This window comes from Alexandromys fortis, unplaced genomic scaffold (assembly GCF_014885135.2).
Source record: "Alexandromys fortis isolate MF-2015 unplaced genomic scaffold, M_Fortis_MF-2015_v1.1 scaffold_20, whole genome shotgun sequence".
In the NCBI taxonomy this organism is placed as follows: domain Eukaryota; kingdom Metazoa; phylum Chordata; class Mammalia; order Rodentia; family Cricetidae; genus Alexandromys; species Alexandromys fortis.
The window spans coordinates 3,969,727-3,992,228 of NW_026067903.1; the positions used below are offsets into that span (position 1 = coordinate 3,969,727).

A 22,502-nucleotide genomic window follows, 5' to 3' on the forward strand; every position below is an offset into this window, starting at 1 on the left:
TACCGGGAAGATTCTAGCCTAAGTCCATCGTGGGTTGCAGCTGCCTGGGAGAGCAGAGCATGGCGGCTGTCTGGTCCCTCTGGAAGCAGTGCAGAGTCTGACCTCACTTCCTCTTCCACCCAGCATCCTATCCTGTTTATTTCGCCCACCTATCTTTTAACCTATCAGGGCCAGCAGTTTCTTTATTGCTCAGCCAATGAAATCAACAGATTGATATATGACACTCCCACATCACCCAGTGGTTCCCAGAGTGAAGTTCCTGTGCTTATCGGATGGCCCTTGGTTCTGGTGTTCAGAGAACACAGTAACACGGCTGGCTGCCCTTGAGTTCTTCTTTCCAGCTGGCTCTCTTCTCTTAGAGCTAGATCCCTGGTGTGGAGTCCTGGCCACATTGTGTATGTGTTTTCTTCATGCCTACCTGTCCACTGTGATTTCCCTGGCCACCTGAACTGAGCCAAGAACCTATCTGCCCTGCCTCTTCTGACCTGCTAAGTATCCATGCTTGCTGCTTTTGATGCTACTGTGGTTTCTGTCGGCTCAGCAGAGAAGCCATATTGATATTTGTGCAATGATCTATCCTTAGCAAATATCATTTCTACTGAACAAGAATCGGGTGTTAATAACCAGATTGTTTCAAGGAAAATAAATCCAACCCAGTGATAAGTACTTAGTGGCATGATTTGTTAAGATTTGAAATAATAAGCAATCCTGGAGTTGGTCTGGGGTATTTATCCACATAGTTTTCTTTTATCTGTTGGACTTGCTCTTTCAGTCTTAGGCCTGATTGCAACCCCTCAGGTTGCTTCTAAGTGGCTGAAGTGCAGACCCCGTGACTTTGGGTTATGTCTGCCTGCTGCCCATAGCTTGGGTTTGTGGCTGAGCTAAGAGGCAGGAGGCAGCATCATTACAGAGCACAGAAGAGAGCTAGGGGGACAGTTATGACCACTTTTAGAAAGGCAAAGCAAAGTGGTACTCCATTCCCAATTGTAGACATCTTGTTCAAACCCAAAAACAGCCACCATTATGACTGTTAGCAAACATAGTCTTAGACATGAAGATGCCCAAACTTGCCTCGGGGATCACAACCCTCCACCCTGAGGCTGGAGACTTGCGTCTGAGGGGCAGCATCGAGAGACTGACCTCTGGTCCCCACAGCAGTGCTGGTAGCTTCTGAAGAGAATGCCCCTCCAGCAGGACAGAAAGGAAAAACTAGGCCATTCTGCTTTCTCTGTCTGTAGTCAGGTTGGGTTGGGTTATCTGGAGAGAGAATCCAGGGGCCTCAAATCATGAAAATGTTCACACAAGGGTCATGACCGACAGGCGAGCTGGGGCTGGAGGGTGAGAGGTTCCTCAGTGGCCATGGCCTTCTGTGTGCTCTGAGCATGGGAAACCGATTGTTTTCCAGAAGCCAGGGGCAGCAAGTCAGTTACTCGGCATTCAGAGCACATTTCCCTCTCCCCGGAGCAAAAGGAAACACAGGTTTCACAAATCCATTTAGCATGTCAACGCTCAGAAGTGACAGGTTGAATCTGTGGGGGTTGGACAAGTCTGTGTAGGTGTCAGCGCCCCTGCAGTGCAGCTAGGAGCACTGGGGCGGGCGGCTACACGACTTTGGCCGCCCATATCCCTCAGCAGGCTCAGAACAGCTTGTGCGTGTAGCTTCCAGCCAGGTTTGCACGTTTACACAAATGTAGACAAAGAGGAAGATAACTGTGGGGTTCATGAAGCAGGGGCTGTAGTAGAGCCCAGTAACTGAGGTGTGGGAGCAGGGCTGTATTAGGACGCAGTAGGGTGCCTCCTTTCTCCTTGTGCAGAGGAGCACCAAAGCGGCAGGGCAGTAGGCAGATGCTGTGTGCTGCAGGGAGGCAGCTGTTCAGCAGCCTGACTGGGTGAGGTCACCACGGCACTGTAAGGAAGAGCACTGGCTGCTCTTCCAGAGGATCCAGGTTCGATTCCCAACACCCACATGACAGCTCACACCTGTCTGTAACACCAGTTCTTCTGGGGTCCTTGGGTACCAGGCACATATGTGGTACAGATACATAAATAGGCAAAAAAAAAAAAAAATCCATACATACAAAGTAAAATCAAATAAAGATAAAAGTAATCAAATAAATTTAAAAGAATAGCTAGTCTGGGGTAGCCTGGGACTATAGCGAAGCAGGCAACATGTAGGCATCACTGAACCAAGGCTGGGGACGTTTTTTATTAAGGGAAGTAACGCTTTTATATATTTTGTGTGCTTTTATTGTATACTTATGTTTCTGTGAGACATTGAAAGCATGTTTGTTTTCAGAAAGTGATAGATTATGTCCAGATTCCACATGAAAGGTTTTTTACAAAATCTGTTTATTTCAAGTTTTCTTGGCTCAGTGGTTTGTAAACCGCCCTCTAGTCTGACTTACAGTCACGTGACTGCTGACAGGAACATGGAAACTCTAGCCTGACTGCTGGAGTTTCATTTTTGCTTTTCTGTTTGTAAATTAATTCCGGTAAGGGCATGGTCTGGTGGTCACCAAGGAGTGGCATACAGTTGTGAGAAAGACCACTGGGGGACTGGGAAGCTGACTCAGTGGGTTAAGAGCAGTGGCTGCTCTTGGACCCAGGTTTGATTCCTATCACTTCCATGGCAACCCACAGCCATCTGTAACTCCAGTTCCAGGGTATCAGTGCCCCCTTTTGGGCCGCCTTAGGCACCAGGAACACACACATGATACACACAGACATACATTCAGGCAGAATAACATACATAAGTTTTTTTTTTTTAAAGAAAAAGAAATAGCACAGGATAGAGAGATCCTGTGTTCAGTTTACCACCTGTCCTCACAAGGTAACTGTTTACAGGGCTACACAGCAGTCGGGATACCGGCACAGATACAGCCCAGGTGCAGAACACCTCTGTCAGCGTGAGGGTTCATCATGTCACCCTTGGTGATTGTTATCTTTTCATTTTATTTCGAATTTTTTTTTTAAATCTAAATCTGAAGCTCATTATCTAGCCCGGGTGGACTACAAACAGGCACTTTCCTCCTCCAGCTTCTGAAGCACAGGGATTATATAGGTGTGTGCCCCTGTGCTGAGCCGCGTTGACCTTTCTAATCACACTCACATCCCCCTTCCTTAGCCTCAGCTCCTGAGCCTCTGTACAGTTGTGTCCTTGCCCTGTAGCTTGTGACCTTTCGACTTTTCAACACGCACGGGACTCCCTAGAGTGTTCATTTGCATGTACGTAGCGTTATCAGTGATTATTTTGCCTTTTTTATTGCTCACTTGTATTCCGCTGTGGGTGTATCCCTGTGTGTTAGTCACCTACCTGTTGAAGGGCACGTAGGCCTCTTCCAGTTTGAGGCTATAACAAATGAAGCTGCTGTAAGCATTTGTCTATGGGTTTTTGTTTGAACATAAATGTTTACTTCCCTATAATAAATGCTAGGAAACACAGTTGCTGGGTCTTGTACCATAGTGTTGTTTTTTTTTTTCCAAGAAAATTACCAGACCCTTTTTTTCAAGAGTAGCTATTCCGTATTTCATCTCTGCAGCATTGTCTCCATGACCAGGTTTCTCCGCATTCCAGCCTTTAGTGTGGTTGCTGTTCTTTCTCACGTATTCTGATGGGTCTGTGGTCCCGTCTTCCTGTGATTCTGATTTCTGTGGTCAGGGATGGTGAGCATCCTCGGTAAGGTGTCTCTGCGTGGCTTGCTCCTTCGCAGGTCAGCTTGTTTATAGTTTGTTAAATGCTATACTTGCTGATTTCTTTGTGTCTTCTGAGTGGAAGGCTTGTAAATGCTTCCTCCCCGCCCACAGCTTGTCTTTTCCTCCTCTTCAAATGGGCCTTTATAAAATACAGGTTTTTAGCTTTGATGAAGTTTAGTGTTCTAAGGATTTTTTTGTCCTGTTTGTTCTTTTAAATTTCGTGGCTTTGTATTTTACAGTGTAGTCTCCTAGTTCTTTTCTGGAAAAGGTGTGAGGATTAGGTAATGGCTCATTCTATTGGTTTAGGTTCACTTGCTCCATGTCCCTTTCTTAAACTGACTGACACCACCCCCCCCCCCCAGTTGGGTTGCCTTTGCCAAAAGCACTGGCTGGGTGGGTGCAGCCTTTCCTGAAGGTGGCATTCTATCCCACCAATTTCATGTTCGGTGCTCTGTGAGAATATATCTGAATCATTTGTCTTCCAGGATATAGTGCCAAACAGGAGTTTGTTTCCCTGACAACCATGCCGGAAGCAGGGAAGCTCAGAGGAGAGAAGCATTTTCCTGAGGATACGAAGGTGAGTACAAGTCCTGTCCCTCTGACTGGGACACTGCTTTCCTTAGAGTACACTGCACAGTGGCCCTGTCACATGGCAGCAGCTTCCCCCAGCATCTCTCAGGTTCCTACTATACCATTGCAGCCAGATTTATAGTGCAGGGTGAGAATTCCTAACCTGAAAATCAAATATATGGAAACTACCCAGTCTGAAATTGAGCACCAAAGTAGTGTCACAGTGGAAATTTCCATGCCATGGAGCTTTGTTTTATGCATCGAATTATTTAAAATATTCTCTATTGCTAAGGTTATTGTGTAATGCTACTTTCCTCCCTAATGCATAGAAGGCCCTGGACTCAATTCCCCAAATTGTAGAAAATTACTTTCAGGTGTATATAAAACATAAATGAATTTCAGGTTTGGACCAGAGTCCCTGCAATATCTATTTTTTGGGGGGATGAAAATATTCCAGAATCCAAAAAAAGTTCCAAATCCGATGCACTTCTGTCCCTGAGCATTTGGATAAGGGATAGAAAAGGTCATTCAAGCCAGAGTCCCTTGGCTTTCTCTCTGTGTTTCCATTCATTAGCTTGGCTTCGGTGAGGTCAGTGGTCCTCTGTGCTGCATCCCTCACCACGAGTCCTCTGTAAGTGTTGCTTGTGCTGAACCCCTTCCTGACGGATGGAGTCTTGCCTTCACTGGGAGAAGGACTATGTTGAATAGGGTTAGGAAGAAACTGAGGATATGAAAAGGTTTCTGTCCCAGAGTGGAATTTGGGGGTTGAGTGGAAACATGGGTCCAGTCTCCAATCGGTATGAATGAGCAACTGAACCCATGAGAAGGGAGAGGCCCCCAGGTGGCACGGCAGGTGATAGACTCGACCCAGGCAGTCAGCTTTCGTGGAGTCCTTGATGCCTGGGTACTGACTGCATGTATTCCTCTGCAGGGCCTCTTTCACACATAATTCTCTTTGTTCCCTGTGCAGGGACAGGGATATACTCAGGACAGTCACTCTCCTTGCCAGTCCTCGTGCTGGGTCTGTAAGGTCACAATTAGGACTGAAGGGATGAAGTGTCTACTGCTAAAGATGTTTGTCATCCCGGGAGTAGCCTAGGGAAAAGGGCAGGTTGCTGCCTGGCCAACAGTGTGACGAGGCTAATTAGAACTCAGTAAGAACGCAGACATTCCACCCAGAGCAGGTGGCCGTTGTGGCTTCTTGCCAGCAAGACATTCATGTAGTAAAGGTCAGGTCTGCAAAGCTCTTCTGAGATAACCCAAGGGCATCTTGAATAGAAAATATCTCAGTGTGTGTTTTGAGAATACCACAAGGGCAGGTGAGCTATTTGCAAAGCAGTTCAAGGCATGGGCCCCATTGAGAAGATACATCCGGGAAAAGAGTTTACCCTGTCGTGGTCCCTTGCTATTTCAAGATACCCCTTAGAGAACACATGCCTTCTTTTATTTAGAAAGAAAAGGGGAGATGATATGGGATTCCCCTCTGTATGATATAAATGTTTTATCACCATTGAATATTAAAGAAGCTGTTTCCACTAGTGGCTTAGAGTAAAGCCAGGCAGGAAATCTGAACAGAGATGTAGAGAGAAAGTAGGCGGAGTGGTAGAGGTGCCAGATGCCAGCCAGAACTTTACCGGTAGGCCACAACCTCGTGGCGATACACAGATTAACAAAAATGTGTTAATTTAAGATGTAAGAGTTAGTTAGTAAGAAGCCTAAGCTGTTGGCCAAACAGTATTGTAATTAATATAGTTTCTATGTGATTATTCACGTCCAGGCAGCCGGGAAACAAACGAGCAGTCTCCTCCTACAGGGGCAGACCCCTCAAATACCACATACACACTCACACATACACCCAAGTCATGATCAATAAGGGTTCCTGAACTGGTCCATGTGTTACTGGTACAGCTCCTTCCCTCCCATCCGTGCCCCTCTGCTCTTCCAGTCCACACCCCTCCCCCCCTACACACGCACACAGACTGTGCTCATGTACACATGTGCACACATGCACATACACTCAGGTAAGACTTTCTTGGGTATCCCCATAAGACCTTGTAGCTGTCACACACCCAGGAAGGCTTAGTTGCTGTGAAGGGAATGGTCCTGCTAGCCTTCAGGACCGTGGAAGATGGGGGTGAGCCTGAGCTCAGGACTACTCCTGTGAGAGAGCCCATACACGGCCTCTTCTCTTGGAACTCCAGCTTTTTCATCTTCTCGACTTATCAAGGTAGCCTTCTAGGGAAGTCACAGGAACCAAGTGGACATCTGTCTTCCTGGCCACCTGTCCCCGTGCATCTTTAGAGCTCAGCAAGGCTGTGACGAAGGGGCTAAGAAGGGCCTGTGAAGTGGCAGGAGATGGTAGTCATCACTCCAGAAATGGAAGGAAAGCAAGAGAAGGGGACTTCCGAGGTTCTCTCCTGCTTCATACCCACGATCCTGTGCCTCCTCTGTCCCTCTCTCTGGCAGCCAACGGGGAAGCTGCTCTCGGATGGCCATCCTGACCAGCCCCAGGTTTATCTGGAACGGCTGGAGCTCATCAAAAATGCCTGCCGGGAAGAGGCTCTGAGGAACCTCTCACACACTGAGGTCTCAAAGTTTGTCCTCGATCGAATATTCGTGTGTGACAAGCACAGGATTCTTTTCTGTCAGACTCCCAAAGTGGGCAACACCCAGTGGAAGAAAGTGCTGATCGTCCTAAACGGTGCGTGTGGCATCTGGGGGTGGGGGAAGGTGGCATCAGCGGAGGCTGTGGTTTGTTCAGAAAAGACCCACAGTCTTCCCAAAGGTTCCCTTTAAAAGCTGGTAGGGCTAACTTTGTTTTGTTTTACAGTGTTAGGTATGGAACCCAGGGCTGTGTGTGTTCTAGGCAAGCAAGTCTTCTGCTGCTGAGCTACACTTCCAGCCAGCCTCTGGTGGCTCTAACTGGGATGTTTGGATCACAGAGCCATGGGCAGGATTTCCTGGGTTTTCGCAGCTATAGCTTATGAAGTTTAACCACCCCCAATTAGCCCTTCTTATTCGTGGCACGCGTCTTGAGTACTTCGAGGCCACCACACTCTCTGAGGTATTCTGTAGTCAAAGGGCCCACAGCCAGAGCCTGGGAGGAGACTCCAGCCCCCTGAGCCTCAGGCAGCTTCACTCATAGACCAAGCTGGCTGGGTAGACTTCTTCTGTAAACATAAAGCATTAAGTTAGTTTGCTTCAGAAAATCTGATGTTCACTGGGGAACAAATTAAATCATAGAAAAATGAGTTCATCCACTATAGTTTGGATGATTCACTGCTCTGTGTAGACACATGCTTATTAAATCCCAATTCATCTAAACTGACCTAAAATAATTATCGGCTGTCTGTTCAAATTCAGCTCCAGCTGGCTGAGTTCCAACAAACAGCATTGGGACTTCTGGTCAGAAATCGTACCCCAAGTACCTGGGGAATGATTCTTGTGGTTCAGCCTCATATCCATAGATCCCAAGCCTCCTCCTGGCAACACTAGCCAGCGTTTGCTGCCATTTGCCCATTGTCCAGATCAGCTGGAGGGCAAAAAAGACAAGGCCTCATCTTCTGGATACACAGTTGAAGTTAATGTGCTTCTAAAGTAACAGACCAGTGTTTTGGGTTTTTGAACCGGAGATCAAGGCTACAAATCAAATTGACAACAAAACATCCAGAAAGACTCACAACAAACTCGCTGTGTTTGTCAGAATCATGTGCCGTGGTTTTATGTATCAGTTACAGATTATTTATTTATTTTTTTTAAAGATTTATTTATTTATTATGTATACAACATTCCTTCCATGTATGTTTGTATGCTAGAAGAGGGCACCAGATCTCATTATAGATGGTTGTGAGCCANGTATGCTAGAAGAGGGCACCAGATCTCATTATAGATGGTTGTGAGCCACCATGTGGTTGCTGGGAAATTGAACTCAGGACCTTTGGAGGAGCAGGCAATGCTCTTAACCACTGAGCCATCTCTACAGCCCCCAGTTACAGATTATTTAAATTGAAAACAAAGAACCCTTTCCTTGACGTCAATACCCATGAAATGATTAGTGAGAATAACAATTGAACTTATCTAAAGAAGGCTTTTATTACCCAACTCATTACTTTGTTTAGTAGAGAAAGTCAGCTTGTTTATTTCTAAAACAACATGTATTTATGTAATCTTATTTCCTAAAAGAGAAAAAAATAAACAAAAGCAAAAAGCATAACCGTGGGCTTTCCGGGTCATATAAAGCTGGAAATTCCTAGTGGCCTTCCTCAGCTGGCGCCCAGTGTGCTTGAACAGTGAGTGGGCCCAGGCACGGATCCAAAGCTCTGGGTTCTCCACCATCCCCTTGTATACACTGATGACGTAACTGCTCCATGCTAAGGCTACAGGTAAGGTTTTATTATAGATATGAGAGATAACGGCCAGCAGTATCTGAAAGGGTCCAGAGCATCAAAAGTAGAAGGCTAAACATGGCCAGCAGACCAGACCTGGCCGTGAGAGAGGCAGGGGGTAGAGCAGAGTTGATGGTGGGGGTGGGGAATGGGGGCAAAGAGGGAGACAGAGAGGTAGCTTAGCCGAAATAGCGGGGTTCTAAGGAGAATGAGTAGCTGCGGGAGGGAAACCCGTGAGCTGGAGAAGTTCAGGGCAGGGAAAAGGTGAGAAGAACCAGGATGCCAGCATGGGCTCTGAACTGTGTAACAGGCATTTGTGATGCTAAGGAAGCCTAGAGGCCAGTATGTGCCTCGGTACACTAGGCATCCGTCCTGCCCATGATAAGGGAGATGATGGCTCCTTTAGTATGGGAAAAGTACTACACAAGTTCCCAGGACGGCTGGTTTTTGTCTGACTGCCAGAACCTGGGGAGATGGCTTTTCCTTTGGACCGGGGCACATCTCAGTGCTCCATCCTAGGGCATAAGTGGTTGGGAGAGAAACGAATGAATGAGTCAAGGCTGTGCCTCTTGCACAGGTGACCCAGGAGAGCTTCCTCCTTATAGGGACTCAAAGCTTGGCAGAACAGAGTCAGCACAAGGCTAAATGTTACGGCTCACAGACGCTGGCTAAGCCCTCGGGGTCCCAGCACCTTTCGTTTCCATTCGTCTATACTGGGAAGAGAAAGGTCTGCCCAGCCCCCAGCTCCCCTACAAAAACTTGGTCCCCCTGCTTTTTCAAGTATGTCCTCCTTGCCCCGGTCCCCAAACTCTAGCCAGGGCTTTTCATCATCAAGTGTCTATGCCTTTTGCCATGGGGGCTGCTGTGGCATTCTGTGAGAAACAACGTTGGTCTCATAGTGTTGTGCTACACCAGCACAGCCTGCCGTGGAGACCAGGACTGTGGATGCTATGCTGCAGGCCACACCCTTCCAGCATCTCCTGCCATCTCAGAGGAGAACAAGCTCTTTCATTTTTTTTAAGGAGGGTTTAGCCTCTAGGCATAGTACAGGGGCTGTCAGTGTTTTCTCCCTCATTCCTCACATGTCTGTCTTCCAGTTAGCTGATGGATTAAAGGAAAAAAAAGCTTCTTATTCTGTTAGTCCCTGCAGCAGGAACAGCTGGAATCCAAAGGGACACACATGGACACTTGAGGGGGTAACTTCTCATGTGTGCTGGGGAGCTTATGGGGCCTGAAATGACATGGACAGGCACCCCTAAAAACCACACTGAGCCAGTCCATGCTCACCTTCTCCTCTTGCTTACCCCAGGAGCATTTTCTTCCATCGAAGAGATCCCCGAAAATGTGGTCCATGACCACGAGAAAAATGGCCTTCCGCGTCTCTCCTCCTTCAGCAAGACAGGAATTCAGAAGCGGTAAGGGCAGCTTCTTCAGAGGGGACGAGGGAGGGCCAAAACTCTTGCAGCAAAGGCCGAAGCTCAGTTTGTACCTTGTGGTGTGATGCACTCGGCTCAAAGGACCACAGGGCCAACTGTTCCATGTTGGCATGCAGCGGCATCCATGTTGGCATCCTTAGCGTGTCCTGCTCACTACAGCGCAAGGGCCCTCCTGAGGAATTCAGAATACCTTTCCCCACCATGTCACAAAGGCCATTAGAGTTTGCATCAGCTTATTGCCAGAAGTGGACAGTGCTTTGTGTTTGGATTTTGTTAAGTTTTATGGGCTCCTTACTAAACAGGGTTGTTTCTCCATTATAAAGAAATTGCTGTATTACTTTCCCAAGGCGCCATGCCCACCTCTGCACGTACTTCCCTCTGGGGTCATCGCGTGAGCAGGTCCATCAGAGGCAGGGCAGGAGATGAGCCACCTTGACCATGGCAGCGGTAGAGTGAGCAGCTAATGAGTGAGAATGTTCTCCCATTTTAGCTGTGAAGTGGGAGCTATGGGAGGCTGCTCGTTCATTCCCGGCTGCTTAGACCTGAAATAATCACTCTGAAACTATATTATTTGCAATACTGTTTGGCCAATAGCTTAAGCGTATTACTGGCTAGCTCTTATATCTTAAACTAACCCATTTCTATTATTTTAAATTTTACCACGAGGCTGGTGGCCTACTGGCAAGGTTGCAGCTGACAGCTCACATCTTTCCCCTCTGACAGCTACAAAGTGTCTCCTGACTCCACCTTTCTCCCAGCATCCAGTTTAGTTCCCCTCGACCCCCACCTAACTCTACTCTAGCCTATCACAGGCCAAGGCAGATTCTTTATTCATTAACCAATAAAAGCAACACATATACAGAAGGACTTCCCACACCAGAGTAGCTTCAATGAAGGGGCCAGAATTCAAGAGCTGCCCCTCAGTATCAGGTGGAACCTGGGTTTGACCCTCCCTGGCTTTGTCGGCCCTTTGTTTTTCGTTGTATAACTTTCCCTTGGGTAACTCGGTCTTCATAAACTTTGGTCAGACACCACCCTGGGTGTAGACTGTCCCTCTGGGCTCTAAAGACCTCTCTATGGGGCTTTGTGAGAGTCCCTGAGTTAAGATAGACAAATCGGGGACAACAGTTTCTGGTTTTCAGGTGAGTGCAGTACGGCCACAGATAGAGGGTTGTCCTTGTCACCATCACAAGCCTGACAACCCGGTGCCTCTGCTCTGCTGCAGCCACCCTGGGCAGCTCGCTCAGGATGCCTTCCCTGTTGGAAGTGTACAGTCTGGCTCCTGTTCCTTCTTCCCATTCTTTCCTCTTACGCTGATTGCTGCTGGCAGCTTGGGGTGCAGTCTTTAAAGCTGTGCCCATAAAATCAGTCTCTGGCCTCGGTGAATACTGACCTACAGTTCTAGCCCTGGTGACTTGTAAAAGCTTTAAAGTTTTGAGCCAGCCGAATGAAACAGTCTCACATCAGTCCCAGAAGGAGAGTGCTAGTTCTCCGAGCAGTCTGGTTGGCCTTTCTCTCTTTTTTTTAAGACTTACTTTATGTCTGCGGTGCTCTAACTGCACATACCCCTGCACGCCAGAAGAGGGCATCAGATCCCACTCACTATAGGTGGCTGTGAACCACCGTGCAGATGCTAGGAATTAAACTCGGGACCCCTGGAAGAGCTGCCAATGCTTTTAACCGCTGAGCCATCTCTCCAGCCCCAGTTTGGGTTTCTAAGTCTCTGTTTCCTTACCTATAGAATGGGTTCAGTGCACAGTACAGAGTGTACACTGTGTGGGGGACACTTTTCACAAGACCCAGCTTGGTGTTACTCCTTCTCCTACGTCCTCTACCCTCCCAGAGCATCAGTTTTGTCTCTTATTCATCTTTCCTCAGATTGAAAACATACTTCAAGTTTTTTATTGTCAGAGATCCCTTCGAAAGACTGATTTCCGCCTTTAAGGATAAGTTTGTTCACAATCCACGCTTTGAGCCTTGGTACAGGCATGAGATCGCCCCTGGCATTATTAGAAAGTACAGGAAGGACCGGACGGAGACCCGGGGGATCCAGTTTGAAGATTTTGTGCGCTACTTAGGCGACCCAAACCGCAGATGGTTAGACCTTCAGTTTGGGGACCATATCATCCACTGGGTGACCTACGTAGAGCTTTGTGCACCCTGTGAGATAAAGTACAGTGTGATTGGACACCACGAGACCCTGGAGGAGGATGCCCCGTATATCCTGAAAGAGGCCGGCATAGACCACCTGGTGTCGTACCCCACGATCCCTCCAGGCATCACCTTGTACAATAGAACTAAAGTGGAGCACTACTTCCTGGGCATCAGCAAACGCGACATCCGGCGCCTCTACGCACGCTTTGAAGGGGACTTTAAGCTCTTTGGGTATCAGAAGCCAGATTTTTTGCTAAATTAAGGCATAAGACCCTTGAATTCTTGCTAGGTCAGGGGCTGACTAGTTGGGGGGGGGGTCTTAGCACAGAAATGGAACTCCCTTCAACATTTCTGTGGTTCTGTGACCAGGTGACGTTGGGCTTGTCTGCTTGTCTGAGCTTGGATGTCAGATGTTCTGAGGGCCCTGTGTCGTATATGCCAACCCCCCTCACCACCCTGTGTCATTAGAAGGTCACTAGCCATTACTCCATGAGAGGTTAGCAGAGGCTGTTTGCAGACTGGCAGGCAGACCCAGAGCAGACAGTGTTAGAACCTGTTTCGGTGTTACATTGCCATTGGCACTGGCAGCTCAGCAGTGGCCAGGTGGTGTCACCCGTGACCTGTGGATTGTACAGACACAGCACTTTGAAGAGAGATCGAGATGCTTAATGGCTGCAGAAGTTACTGGAGCCCATGCAGACTCAAATCTAAGTCATAATGATCCCTTTTTTCTTCCGCCTTGGAATAACTATAACCATAGACACAGGTCATATATGCCCCTCGAGCTTGAGGCCCTGTGGCATTTGGTGGGGATAGTTCCAGGACAGTGTGAGCAGTCTCTTCAAGATCCAGGCTAGCTCTTTTTTTTTTTTTTTAAGACCTCTGACCCTCCAAGCACCTGCTTCATTTTGCAGAAGAGATTCCCTTCCTGAAAGTGAGGGGGGTTTCAGGAACATCCCTGGGGACTTGGAACTTGGCGCAAGGAAGGAAGAACTGGATGGTCCTGGGAACAGAGGCTGCCGTGGAATCGGGTGCCTTTGCCTTGGCACCAGATCCTGATTTTATCTTGGACTGAGCAGCAGGGACTCTCCCACCTGTCTCCTCCGTGAACCTCACTGTCCTGAAAGGGGAGAAAGACTAAGCGTTTCCAGCGGGTAGATCCAGGCAGCTGCTGACGACAGCGGGCCACGTCATGCCTGGCCTGCAGAATCCAGTGCTGTCTCCACACTGCCATGTCCGCTCATGCCGACAGACAGGCTCCTCCAGCCCCGGTTCTATCAGTGCCTCCATTCCGGACTGAAAGGCCACAAGTTGGATAATCAGATTCAACAGCAATAAAATCTCGGGTGAGGCCAGTCTGGCAACATGCCCTCCAGGCTTCGAGGCCAACTCCAGCAAGAAGAAAGACACATCAGCGTGTCAGCTGCCAACCAGCAGCCAAGTGCTACTACAGATGACTGGACGGTCTACCTGAGGAAGTCTCTGGCACACGCATGTGCCCAGGGTTGGGAGAAACTGTGCTGGCTTTTCCTAAAGGCCACAGCCCTCTTCTCCAAAAGTCTTCCTAAACGTGTAAATGTGAAAGTAAAATAAAATTTAAAATATGTGCCAAATCTTAACAGTGGAGAGGGGGCTCCAGGGCCACAGGTAACCCCTGATGGCTTCAAGCTGAGGCCAGGCATTGGGGCCGCGGACTGGAATGAGGCTCAGCTTTTCCTGGTCAACCGAAATGCCAAGAACGTAACATTGGGTTGTTTTTAAATGAAGTTTTAGCACAGCCTTTGTAAAATCACTTCAGACCTAAACTGCTGATCATTGATCTCGTCCCTGCTTTTTGACAGGCTTCATTGTTAAATAGCGTGTGTGGCAATGGTGTTGATAGCGTGTGTGAAGTTAAGGCCTTCCAGGTAGTTCTGATTAAAGCGGCATTTTCTCTCTTGTGGTTGACTGGGTTGATCTGATTTTTCTCTTTCCCTCCTTTCTGCCATACTGGTCATTTTCCTAACATATTTTGCTGAACAAGTAACTATTTCTACCACAGTAAGTCAGGAACAAGCCAGCTCAGCACACCTGATCCCAGACAGCCAACATCCCCAGAGTGGCTCAAGCCTGATACCCTCCTCCCAAAGTCTTGGAAGGCCCTTCTTATCCTCACAAATCATGTTCCTCTTCACTCAAGAAGGCAGTCCTTTCCCCCCGTGTCCCTTGAACCACTGCCAAATTCATGACAGCTGCGGCTTCGGTTGCTCTGCTCCCCACATTGCTGCACGCTCTGACATTGCGCTGCCAAGCCTGGCCTCAGCCTTCTCATTTTAGCCTGCCTGAACTGACACGGGCCCTCGTGGCTCAGAAGCCGTCCTTGCAGGGTGGGAGCAGCAGCGGCACCTTCTAGATCCATTGGGTGGTAGAGTCACCTCGCGTCTCTGCAGAGCTGACTAATCAGCTCTTGGGCTTGGTCCTTCCCCTTCAGCTTCAAGCTGTGGAAGGTACCTTGCCCAAAAAGCTCTTTCAGACCCTGCCCCTGCCCACTGCTGTTGGCAGCTCCACCTGGTGTCCTCAGCTGTAGGAAGAGAAGCAGCTCCGGTCTCCAAATAGCCCGTGGACCGCTATTTTTCTCAATGCATACCAGGTGTCTGCAGCCTGCCCCCTTCCCTCCTGATTGTCTTGTCTCGTTTTTCTTTGGGGCTGACAGGCAGGGTTCTGCTGACATGCTCACCTCACTCTTCCTGGCCCTTGTATTCATCAGAATTCTCTAGAGAAACAGAACTGATAGAATGAATGTGGTGTGTGTGTGTGTGTGTGTGTGTGTGTGTGTGTGTGTGTGTGTGTGACTAGAACAGCTTAGAAGCTATTCTAGTTGTCCAACAGTAGCTGTCTTACCAATGCAGGGTCTAGTTGTTCACCACGTGAGGCTGGATGTCTCGGCCGATCTTCAGGACACACCAGAATCCTGAAGAAGTAGGCTCTAATGCCATCGAAGGAATGGATGCTTGCCAAAAGAGGAAGCAGGCCAAGAGCAAAAGCATCCTTCTTCCACATCCTTTCTCTAGGCTGCCAGCAGAAGGTGTGGCCCAGATTAAAGGTGGATCTTCCCTCCTAGAAAGATCTGTGCTAAAAGTGAGTCTTCCCACTTGACATGATCTAATTAAGAAAAGTCCCTCAAGGGTGTACCTAGCTGCTTGGGGCTTAGTTAGTTCCAAACGGAGTCAACTTGACAGCCAAGAATAGCCATCACAGCTTCTGAAGAGATGACCAATTTTAGGACCATGGTTCACACCCACGTTCCTCTCACGTCGTGGCTGAGAAGCCACACCATTAGGTTCAGTCTCCACTTAGTCTCCCATTCTCTACCACCTGACAGGCTGAGAATGCCCAAAGCCTTCCTATTTTGGTGCCCTTTTGCTTAGTAGCTAAGTCTTTTATTTAAATATTTATTTATTATGTATACAATATTCTGCCTGTATGTAGGCCAAAAGAGGGCACCAGACCTCATTTACAGATGGTTGTGAGCCACCATGTGGTTGCCGGGAATTGAACTCAGGACCTTTGGAAGAGCAGGCAATGCTCTTAACCACTGAGCCATCTCTTCAGCCCCAGTAGCTAAGTCTTGAACTCCCCTCTCTGGGCTCACGTTTTATCACACCGATGGCCCTCAGTTCGCAATGGTTACTTCCTGATAGAGTCATTGTCAGCTGGAAATACCCTGAGTCAAAGATGCATCAAGTACCTTAACCCACGGGCATGGTAGCTTAGCAACACAACACATTGTGGGTAGCCAGTTGTTGGCTCTTGTGACTGGCAGCTCAGTGTTGCTGCTCAGCATTGCGTATGACTAATCTGGGGAAAAGGATCAAATTTCAAAATACAATTTCCACCAAATACATATTGATTTCACATCATCAGAAAGCAAAAAGGAAAAATGAAAAACAAGTCAAAATATCTCTAAGATGGGAGCTGTCTGTGTACCTCGTCAACACCGCTCCCCTGGTATTCTGCCCAGAAATCTCAGCAAAATATTTGATTTCTTCACTTGCAAATGTGGCCTGCCACCAAAATCTCCAACACAGATACATTCCAACCAGGTTCTTGACCACTCTGTACAATGTCCTCTTTTCAACAGTGTGTTCCTAATGTCTCTCTGAGACCGCCCAGAATGGCCCTTACACTACTTTCTCTCCAACTATTATTTTGGGTTTTTTCTTTAAAAGGAGTGTGTGCACCTGAGTGTGTATGTGCACCCACATATGAGGTATAGGTGCCCATGAAGGCTAGAAAAGGATGTCAGATCCTATGGAACTGGAGCCATCATGTGGGTACTGGGAACTGAACCCAGGTCCTCTGCAAGAGTAGCAGATGGTTTTAGCCACTGAGCCATCTCTCCAGGCCCCAATGTACACGGCATATTCTCTAAGAAGACAGAAGCTGTCTCTACAGCTGTCTCTAAGAAGACAGAAGCTCCTCTGTTTTCTGAACCCTCATAGAATATCCTATAATGTCCATATTTCTTGCATGCACCCCAGAACTCCCCCATCCTCGATTATCTATTTCTGCAGCAGCTCCCACACTTTATTTAATACAGCAGCAATCTCGGTGCCAATTTCTCTCTTGCTCTGCTTGAGGTTCTGTAAGAAATCACCGTAGCGTGGGAGGCTTAACCAAAGCAATTTGTTTTTCATTGTTCTGGAGGCTAGGACGTTCTAGATGAAGGGCAGACTGACCCTGTTCTTAGTGACTTGCAGGCAGCTACCTTGCTGTTCTCAAAAGGCAAAAGGAAGGGGAGTGCTCTGATCTCCCTACGCTTCAAAAGATACTCATTTCACTTCACCCCACAGTCAAGAGCACTTCTAAATCTATCTCCCAGGGGTCCCCATCTCCATACACCATCCCCTCGGGGATTGGGACTTCAACTTGTGAATTTTAGTGGGAAAGGGGATTTAAGTCTTAACATTGATCTGCAGACCCAGACTCTGTATTTATCTCTGTACTTCCAACTCTGATAAGGGAGCCCTGGAAACACTAAGATGACCAGATATGGCCATATATAGTCTGGTGTTTTGACACCCTTGGCACTCCCTTTATATTGGTGTGTGTAGCACATTGAACTCCCCTCCTCTCTCCTCTGCTGCCAGCATTCAGCTGGAGCCTGAGCCGGGAACCAAAGCCCTGTCTACCTTCGCTTCATCTCCCAAATTCAGAAACAACTCTTCTGTTTTCTATCTTCTTTATCTTTTAAGTTGAGGGTGGGGGTGTGGTGTAAAATGACAACTCCAACCCCTAGAGGAAAATGTCAGTTTTTTCATCCACTTAGTTGTGTGTATTAGTCACTTTCTGTTGCTGTGACAAAAATGCCATGACGAAAAGCAGCTTAAGGAAGAGTGCACTTTAGCTTACAGTCCAGAGAGATAGAGTCCATCATGGCAGAGGAGGTGAAGCCTTGGCACAGTGGCAGGGGCAGAAGGCTCAGAGATCACATCTCTGCTGAACATTGAAGTGAAAAGAGAGATCAGGAGGCTATAAACCCAAAAGCCCACCCTCAGCGACTTCTCAGCAAGGATGCACCTCCTAAAGGATCCATAGCCTCCCAAACAACACACTGACTGGGACCAAGTGTTCGAATGCAGGAGCCTGTGGGGGACATTTCTCTTCCAAACCACTGTGGTATATATTCCAGTGTGTGCAGTTGGGTGTGTGGCGTGCACACATGGGCGTGTGGTGATCCAAACCACTGCAGTGTGTGTGCCTGTGTGTGCTCTTGGGTGTGTAGTGATCCAAACCACCTCAGTGTATGTGCCTGTGTGCACACATAAGCATGTGGTGATTAGAGGATCAGGGTCTCACCTCCCACTGTGTGGCTTCCAGGAACAGAACTCAAGGGATCAGGTTTGGCAACAAACACCTTTACTGGTTGAGCCCCCTCACTGGCCCAATAGTTGCCACTTTCTAAATGTGTATTCTCTTCTTTTCACGTGTTACTCTTTCCCTCAAAAAGCAGCAGAGATGAGAGACACCCTTCACTTCCGCCATTTCTTAAACTAATGAGTTTAATACACACTTTGGGATCTTTGTACGTGTTTTAAAAAGCTGACATGTGAGCATTGGGCAGCTTAACGTCATATCACACTGCTTTGAAAATTAGGGCGTAGACTGCCATGAGAACTATGACTCAATAATTTCTCTCCAGCTAGAGAGTTCTAGGAGACCTCCTCCCTTTGGAGTCAAACACCCCAATCTGTGGAACTTTTCACACAGATTCTGCTGGGGTTTGTGTGGCAAGTGGGGTATAGGTTATTGTGTGATGCTAGCTGCTGGGTCGCAGACTTTTATTCTATGTGTGGGATGCTGGGGCTTGAAGGAAGGGCTAGCATTTTATCACTGGGCTCCACCTCAGCCCTAGATATTTTTGGATGGAAAGAAAAATAAGCATTATGACTTTGAGGAAATTGCTAATGTACAAAACTAAAAACAACATCAGTATCACACAGAGGATTAAAAAAGAGTTAGATAAAGGCAAATTACATTTATTCCTCTGGGAACAAGGATAAAAATGGAATCTCATGCTATAGTGAAGCCCATGGCTTTGTGTGCTTTTTAAAAAACTAATAAAAATAAGGGCTGGAGAGATGGCTCAGCAGTTAAGAGAACTGGCTGCTCTTGCAGAGGACTGAGGTTGGATTCTCAGCACCCACATGGCAGCTCACAACCATCTGTAGCTCCCGTCCCAATAGGTATGAGACCCTTTTTTTGGTCTCCATTGGCACTGCAGAGACCTAACACGTGAAGGCAAAATAACCATGCACATAAAAAAATTCTAAAGAAAAACCTAATGAAAATAAAACAAGTGATTACTATGCCTTGAAAATTTAAAATAGGAGAATATTTCAGCGACACATGTTCTAGTTTTCAGTTATTTATTAAGTGTTAGATACTTAAAATCCAAGGTTGTGAGCAATCAGGCCGAGAGCCATCCCATAGAGAGGCGTGGAGGACTGCAAAGACCCAGGACAACTGCTCTATGTGACATGAGACGGACACCCCTTCTCTTTCTTCCCATAAAGCCTGCATAACCTGCTGTGATCCGTTTAATTGCACAGTTTCACACGTTCAGTGTTCCCGCTGGTTCTCACTGATCATATAAAGGACCAAACCAAATATGGACACTCATACAGCTTTAGGTAAAAGTGATTGAGGACCTCAAATCTGTTATTTTGGACTCCATCTTCTTACTCTTTCTCAGCCAGCTGCATGCCCCCATTTTCCTCCAGGGGGCGCTGCTCTTCCTTAGCTTTTCACTTTGGCGAAAATCACTTACCGAAAAGCCCTAAGGATGTCAGAAAACGCCGCTGTTTGAGATTAGGCCCGGGATCTGTGAGGTTAGGATTTCTTTGCTTACGGGAAGGTAGAAATAGAAAGAAAGCCAAGTTTCCAGTGATTGCTAAAAGGCTCTGAGCGGTGAGAGTGGAAATTCTGTTTTATCGGATTGTAAATTCTTAAAGCAAACAACAGAAAGCTTCCCCTCTCACCAGGTAATCCCCAGCCAAAGGCAGGAAGCACCTGCAAGATTTTGTCGGGCATGGCGGCCGGTACCGTTGGTCTCTGTACGGTTTTACTGTGTTTTCACAACCCTGCCGGAATAGTCCAGAACAGCCGTATCTTGCTCTGAAGGGAACAGAGACAAGCTGTGGGCTCGGAGCAGCTGTTCTGTTAGGGAGGGATGGTCTCGGGATGCTCAGCCGTCCCCAGCCTGTCTCAGCCTGAACGGATCTTCTTAGGGTTTTGGGTGAGAGTCTTGCTGTACCCATCTGGAATTGCATATTTATGAGTGTCAACAAAAGCCGCCCAGCCAGGACCGAGAGATGATTAAGCATTTTGCACTAGCGAGCAATTTTTCTATTCTATGAGGATTATAGAATAATGGATAATTATTCTATGAGAAGGGGGGAAATGCAGTATACAGAAAAATCAAGATGCCTTTAAATATCTTCATGTGAACAGATCTGTATGTGTATATGATACCACTAAGCCAACAACTTCCATTCACGGCAAGGAGATATAAAATGGGTGTGCCCTTTGTCTTTGTGTAATGCAAAGGTGTTTCCCCTCTTAAACCCTATGCACTCCACAGAGACCGTTTTCTTGCTTCCCCTATTGTTAGAATGGCATTCACTAATAACCCTCGGCCTGAACCACCAGAGATTTTGGTCACCCATACAGAGAGGCCACCTGATTCTGCCTTTACAATCTTAATGGCAGATGATTTTAAAATCCCCATGGCAACTGCTTGGGTTTGTGATGATCTGGAAGCACCTTGGTGAGTCCAGCAGTATGGACAAGAAAAATGAAGGATGAGGAAAACTGAGAAAGGATCTAGATTCCGAAAGGACCATGCATGCAGAGTAGGTAAGGGTAGAACTACTCCCCACGCCCCTCTTGCTTGCTTGCTTCTTCACCAGATGGTTCTGAAGCCAGGGTATGAGCTGCTTTGAAATGAAAATATGTTGGGATCTTAAGTGTGTTGTGTTCATGCAGCACGTGTCTCGGGACCTTCTGGGGGAGATTCCCTCGGTGATGCTGTACAGGCACAGACTGGGGGAATCTGAAGGTAAGAGAAGGCCACCAGATTTTGTCTGATCTAGTGCACCCCTATAAAAGGATTGAGATCAACTCCTTCAACAGGTTCTGAGCTGAGAGATTGGCTAGAGGTTGCTCTCTGCACAGTTGGCAACCCTATTCTGTATACTGTGCATATATTAGGTGGTCAGAGTGATCCCCAGTTTTTTTTTATATGCTCTAAGTACTGTGAACTCCACACAGTTCTAAAAACTGTCTGCCAAAGGCCACTCAGTAAAAGAAGTGATCATATTGATGCTAGCTTCATCCTCCAACGGGGCTCCTTATCCATCCACTGTTCAACTTTGATACTTGACTAATCCTCCACCCTTTCTTTGGGCATCGATGTGTTTCCCTGACAAAATTGTGGCATAGGAACAACTGTGAAATTAAGAAGCACCGCCAAGGGATTATTGCATCAGAGACTAATGGCTATGAGGGGTAGATCTTAAATGACTCCAAAGGCTCATGGTTAGACATCAGGGTCCAGTGTTCAGAGATGGGGCTTTTGGGAGACAATTGGATGATGATGGTTTAAACCACACCAACGGTGGTAAATTGTGTTGTTTCTAGCCATTAACATTCCAGAGCTAAGATAATGAATTAGCTATGTCAATGCTTTTGAAACATATTTTTGTTTCATTTCATCCATTTGTTAATTCATAGTTTGGGGAAAGGCTATGTCTATGTGTATCTCTCCTCTATCCCCCTTCATACCTTTCTCTCTCCTCTCTCTTTCTCTACCAGTCTGTCTATTCTTACCTCTTCCCTTTCTGTGTAAGTCTCTCCTCTTCTTCCTCCTCCCACCCCCTCCTCTTCCTCTTTCCTGACAGCACAGCCATATATTTTTGCCATGATGGAATGCCTCATTGTAAGCCCCCAAACCACACTGCCGATCAACTGTGGGCTGACGCCCTCTTAAGCTTCAAACACAGCACTTAACTCCTGGAAGGTCACTTCTTCAGGTATCGCCATAGCAACAGGAGCTCTTCAGATATCGCCATAGCAACAGGAGCAGGCTCGCGCAGCAGGACAGTGGTTTCTCTGTTCTTTCCCTGCCTTGACAAGTGACTAAGCATTTTTCCCCTGCTGTAGCCATAACAACACTTCCTGCCAGCTGGAGACGCTGTGCTGCAGAGCTATTGACAGTCCCTTACATTTCAGTGTTTAGCAAATGTCGCAAGCTAAAAATGCTCTTAGGGCCTTGGGCAAGCCAACCCAGTAGGAGGGAAAAGGTCCCCAAAGCAGGCAAAGAGTCAGAGACAGCCCCTGCTCCCACTATTAAGGGTCCCACAGGAACATATGCTATACAACCATAACATATATGCAGAGGAACTAGGTCAGAGCCAGACAGGCTCCCTGATCGGTTCAGGCTCTGTGAGACCCTATGGACCCTGGTTAGTTGATTCTGTGGGCTGTGTTCTAGTGGTGTCCTTGACCCCTCTAGTTCCTACAGTCCTTCCTCCCTCTCTTCCACAGGATTGCCCAACCTCCACCAAACTGTGGGTCTCTGCATCTGCTTCCATCAGTTGCTAGATGAAACCACTCTGAAGACAATTATGCTAGGCTCTTGTCTGTGAGTATAACAGAATATCATTAGGAAACATTTCATTGACTTTTTTTTTTTTTTTTTTTTTTTTTTTTTTTTTTTTTTTTT

General features: G+C 47.3%; 1 protein-coding gene across 2 annotated transcripts in view; it reads left to right on the top strand.

The window, feature by feature from the left end:
- The window catches only part of Chst10 (carbohydrate sulfotransferase 10), a 32,915-nt gene extending 18,738 nt beyond the window's left edge, over window positions 1-14,177 (top strand). For both annotated transcript variants that reach the window (XM_050134802.1, XM_050134803.1), the window contains exons 4-7: window positions 4,179-4,270; window positions 6,730-6,964; window positions 9,958-10,063; window positions 11,963-14,177. In XM_050134802.1, the coding sequence (XP_049990759.1) occupies window positions 4,179-4,270; window positions 6,730-6,964; window positions 9,958-10,063; window positions 11,963-12,500 (971 nt within the window). In that variant the 3' untranslated portion in view covers window positions 12,501-14,177. The remainder of the gene's footprint in view (window positions 1-4,178; window positions 4,271-6,729; window positions 6,965-9,957; window positions 10,064-11,962) is intronic.
- The last annotated feature ends 8,325 nt before the right edge of the window (window positions 14,178-22,502 follow it).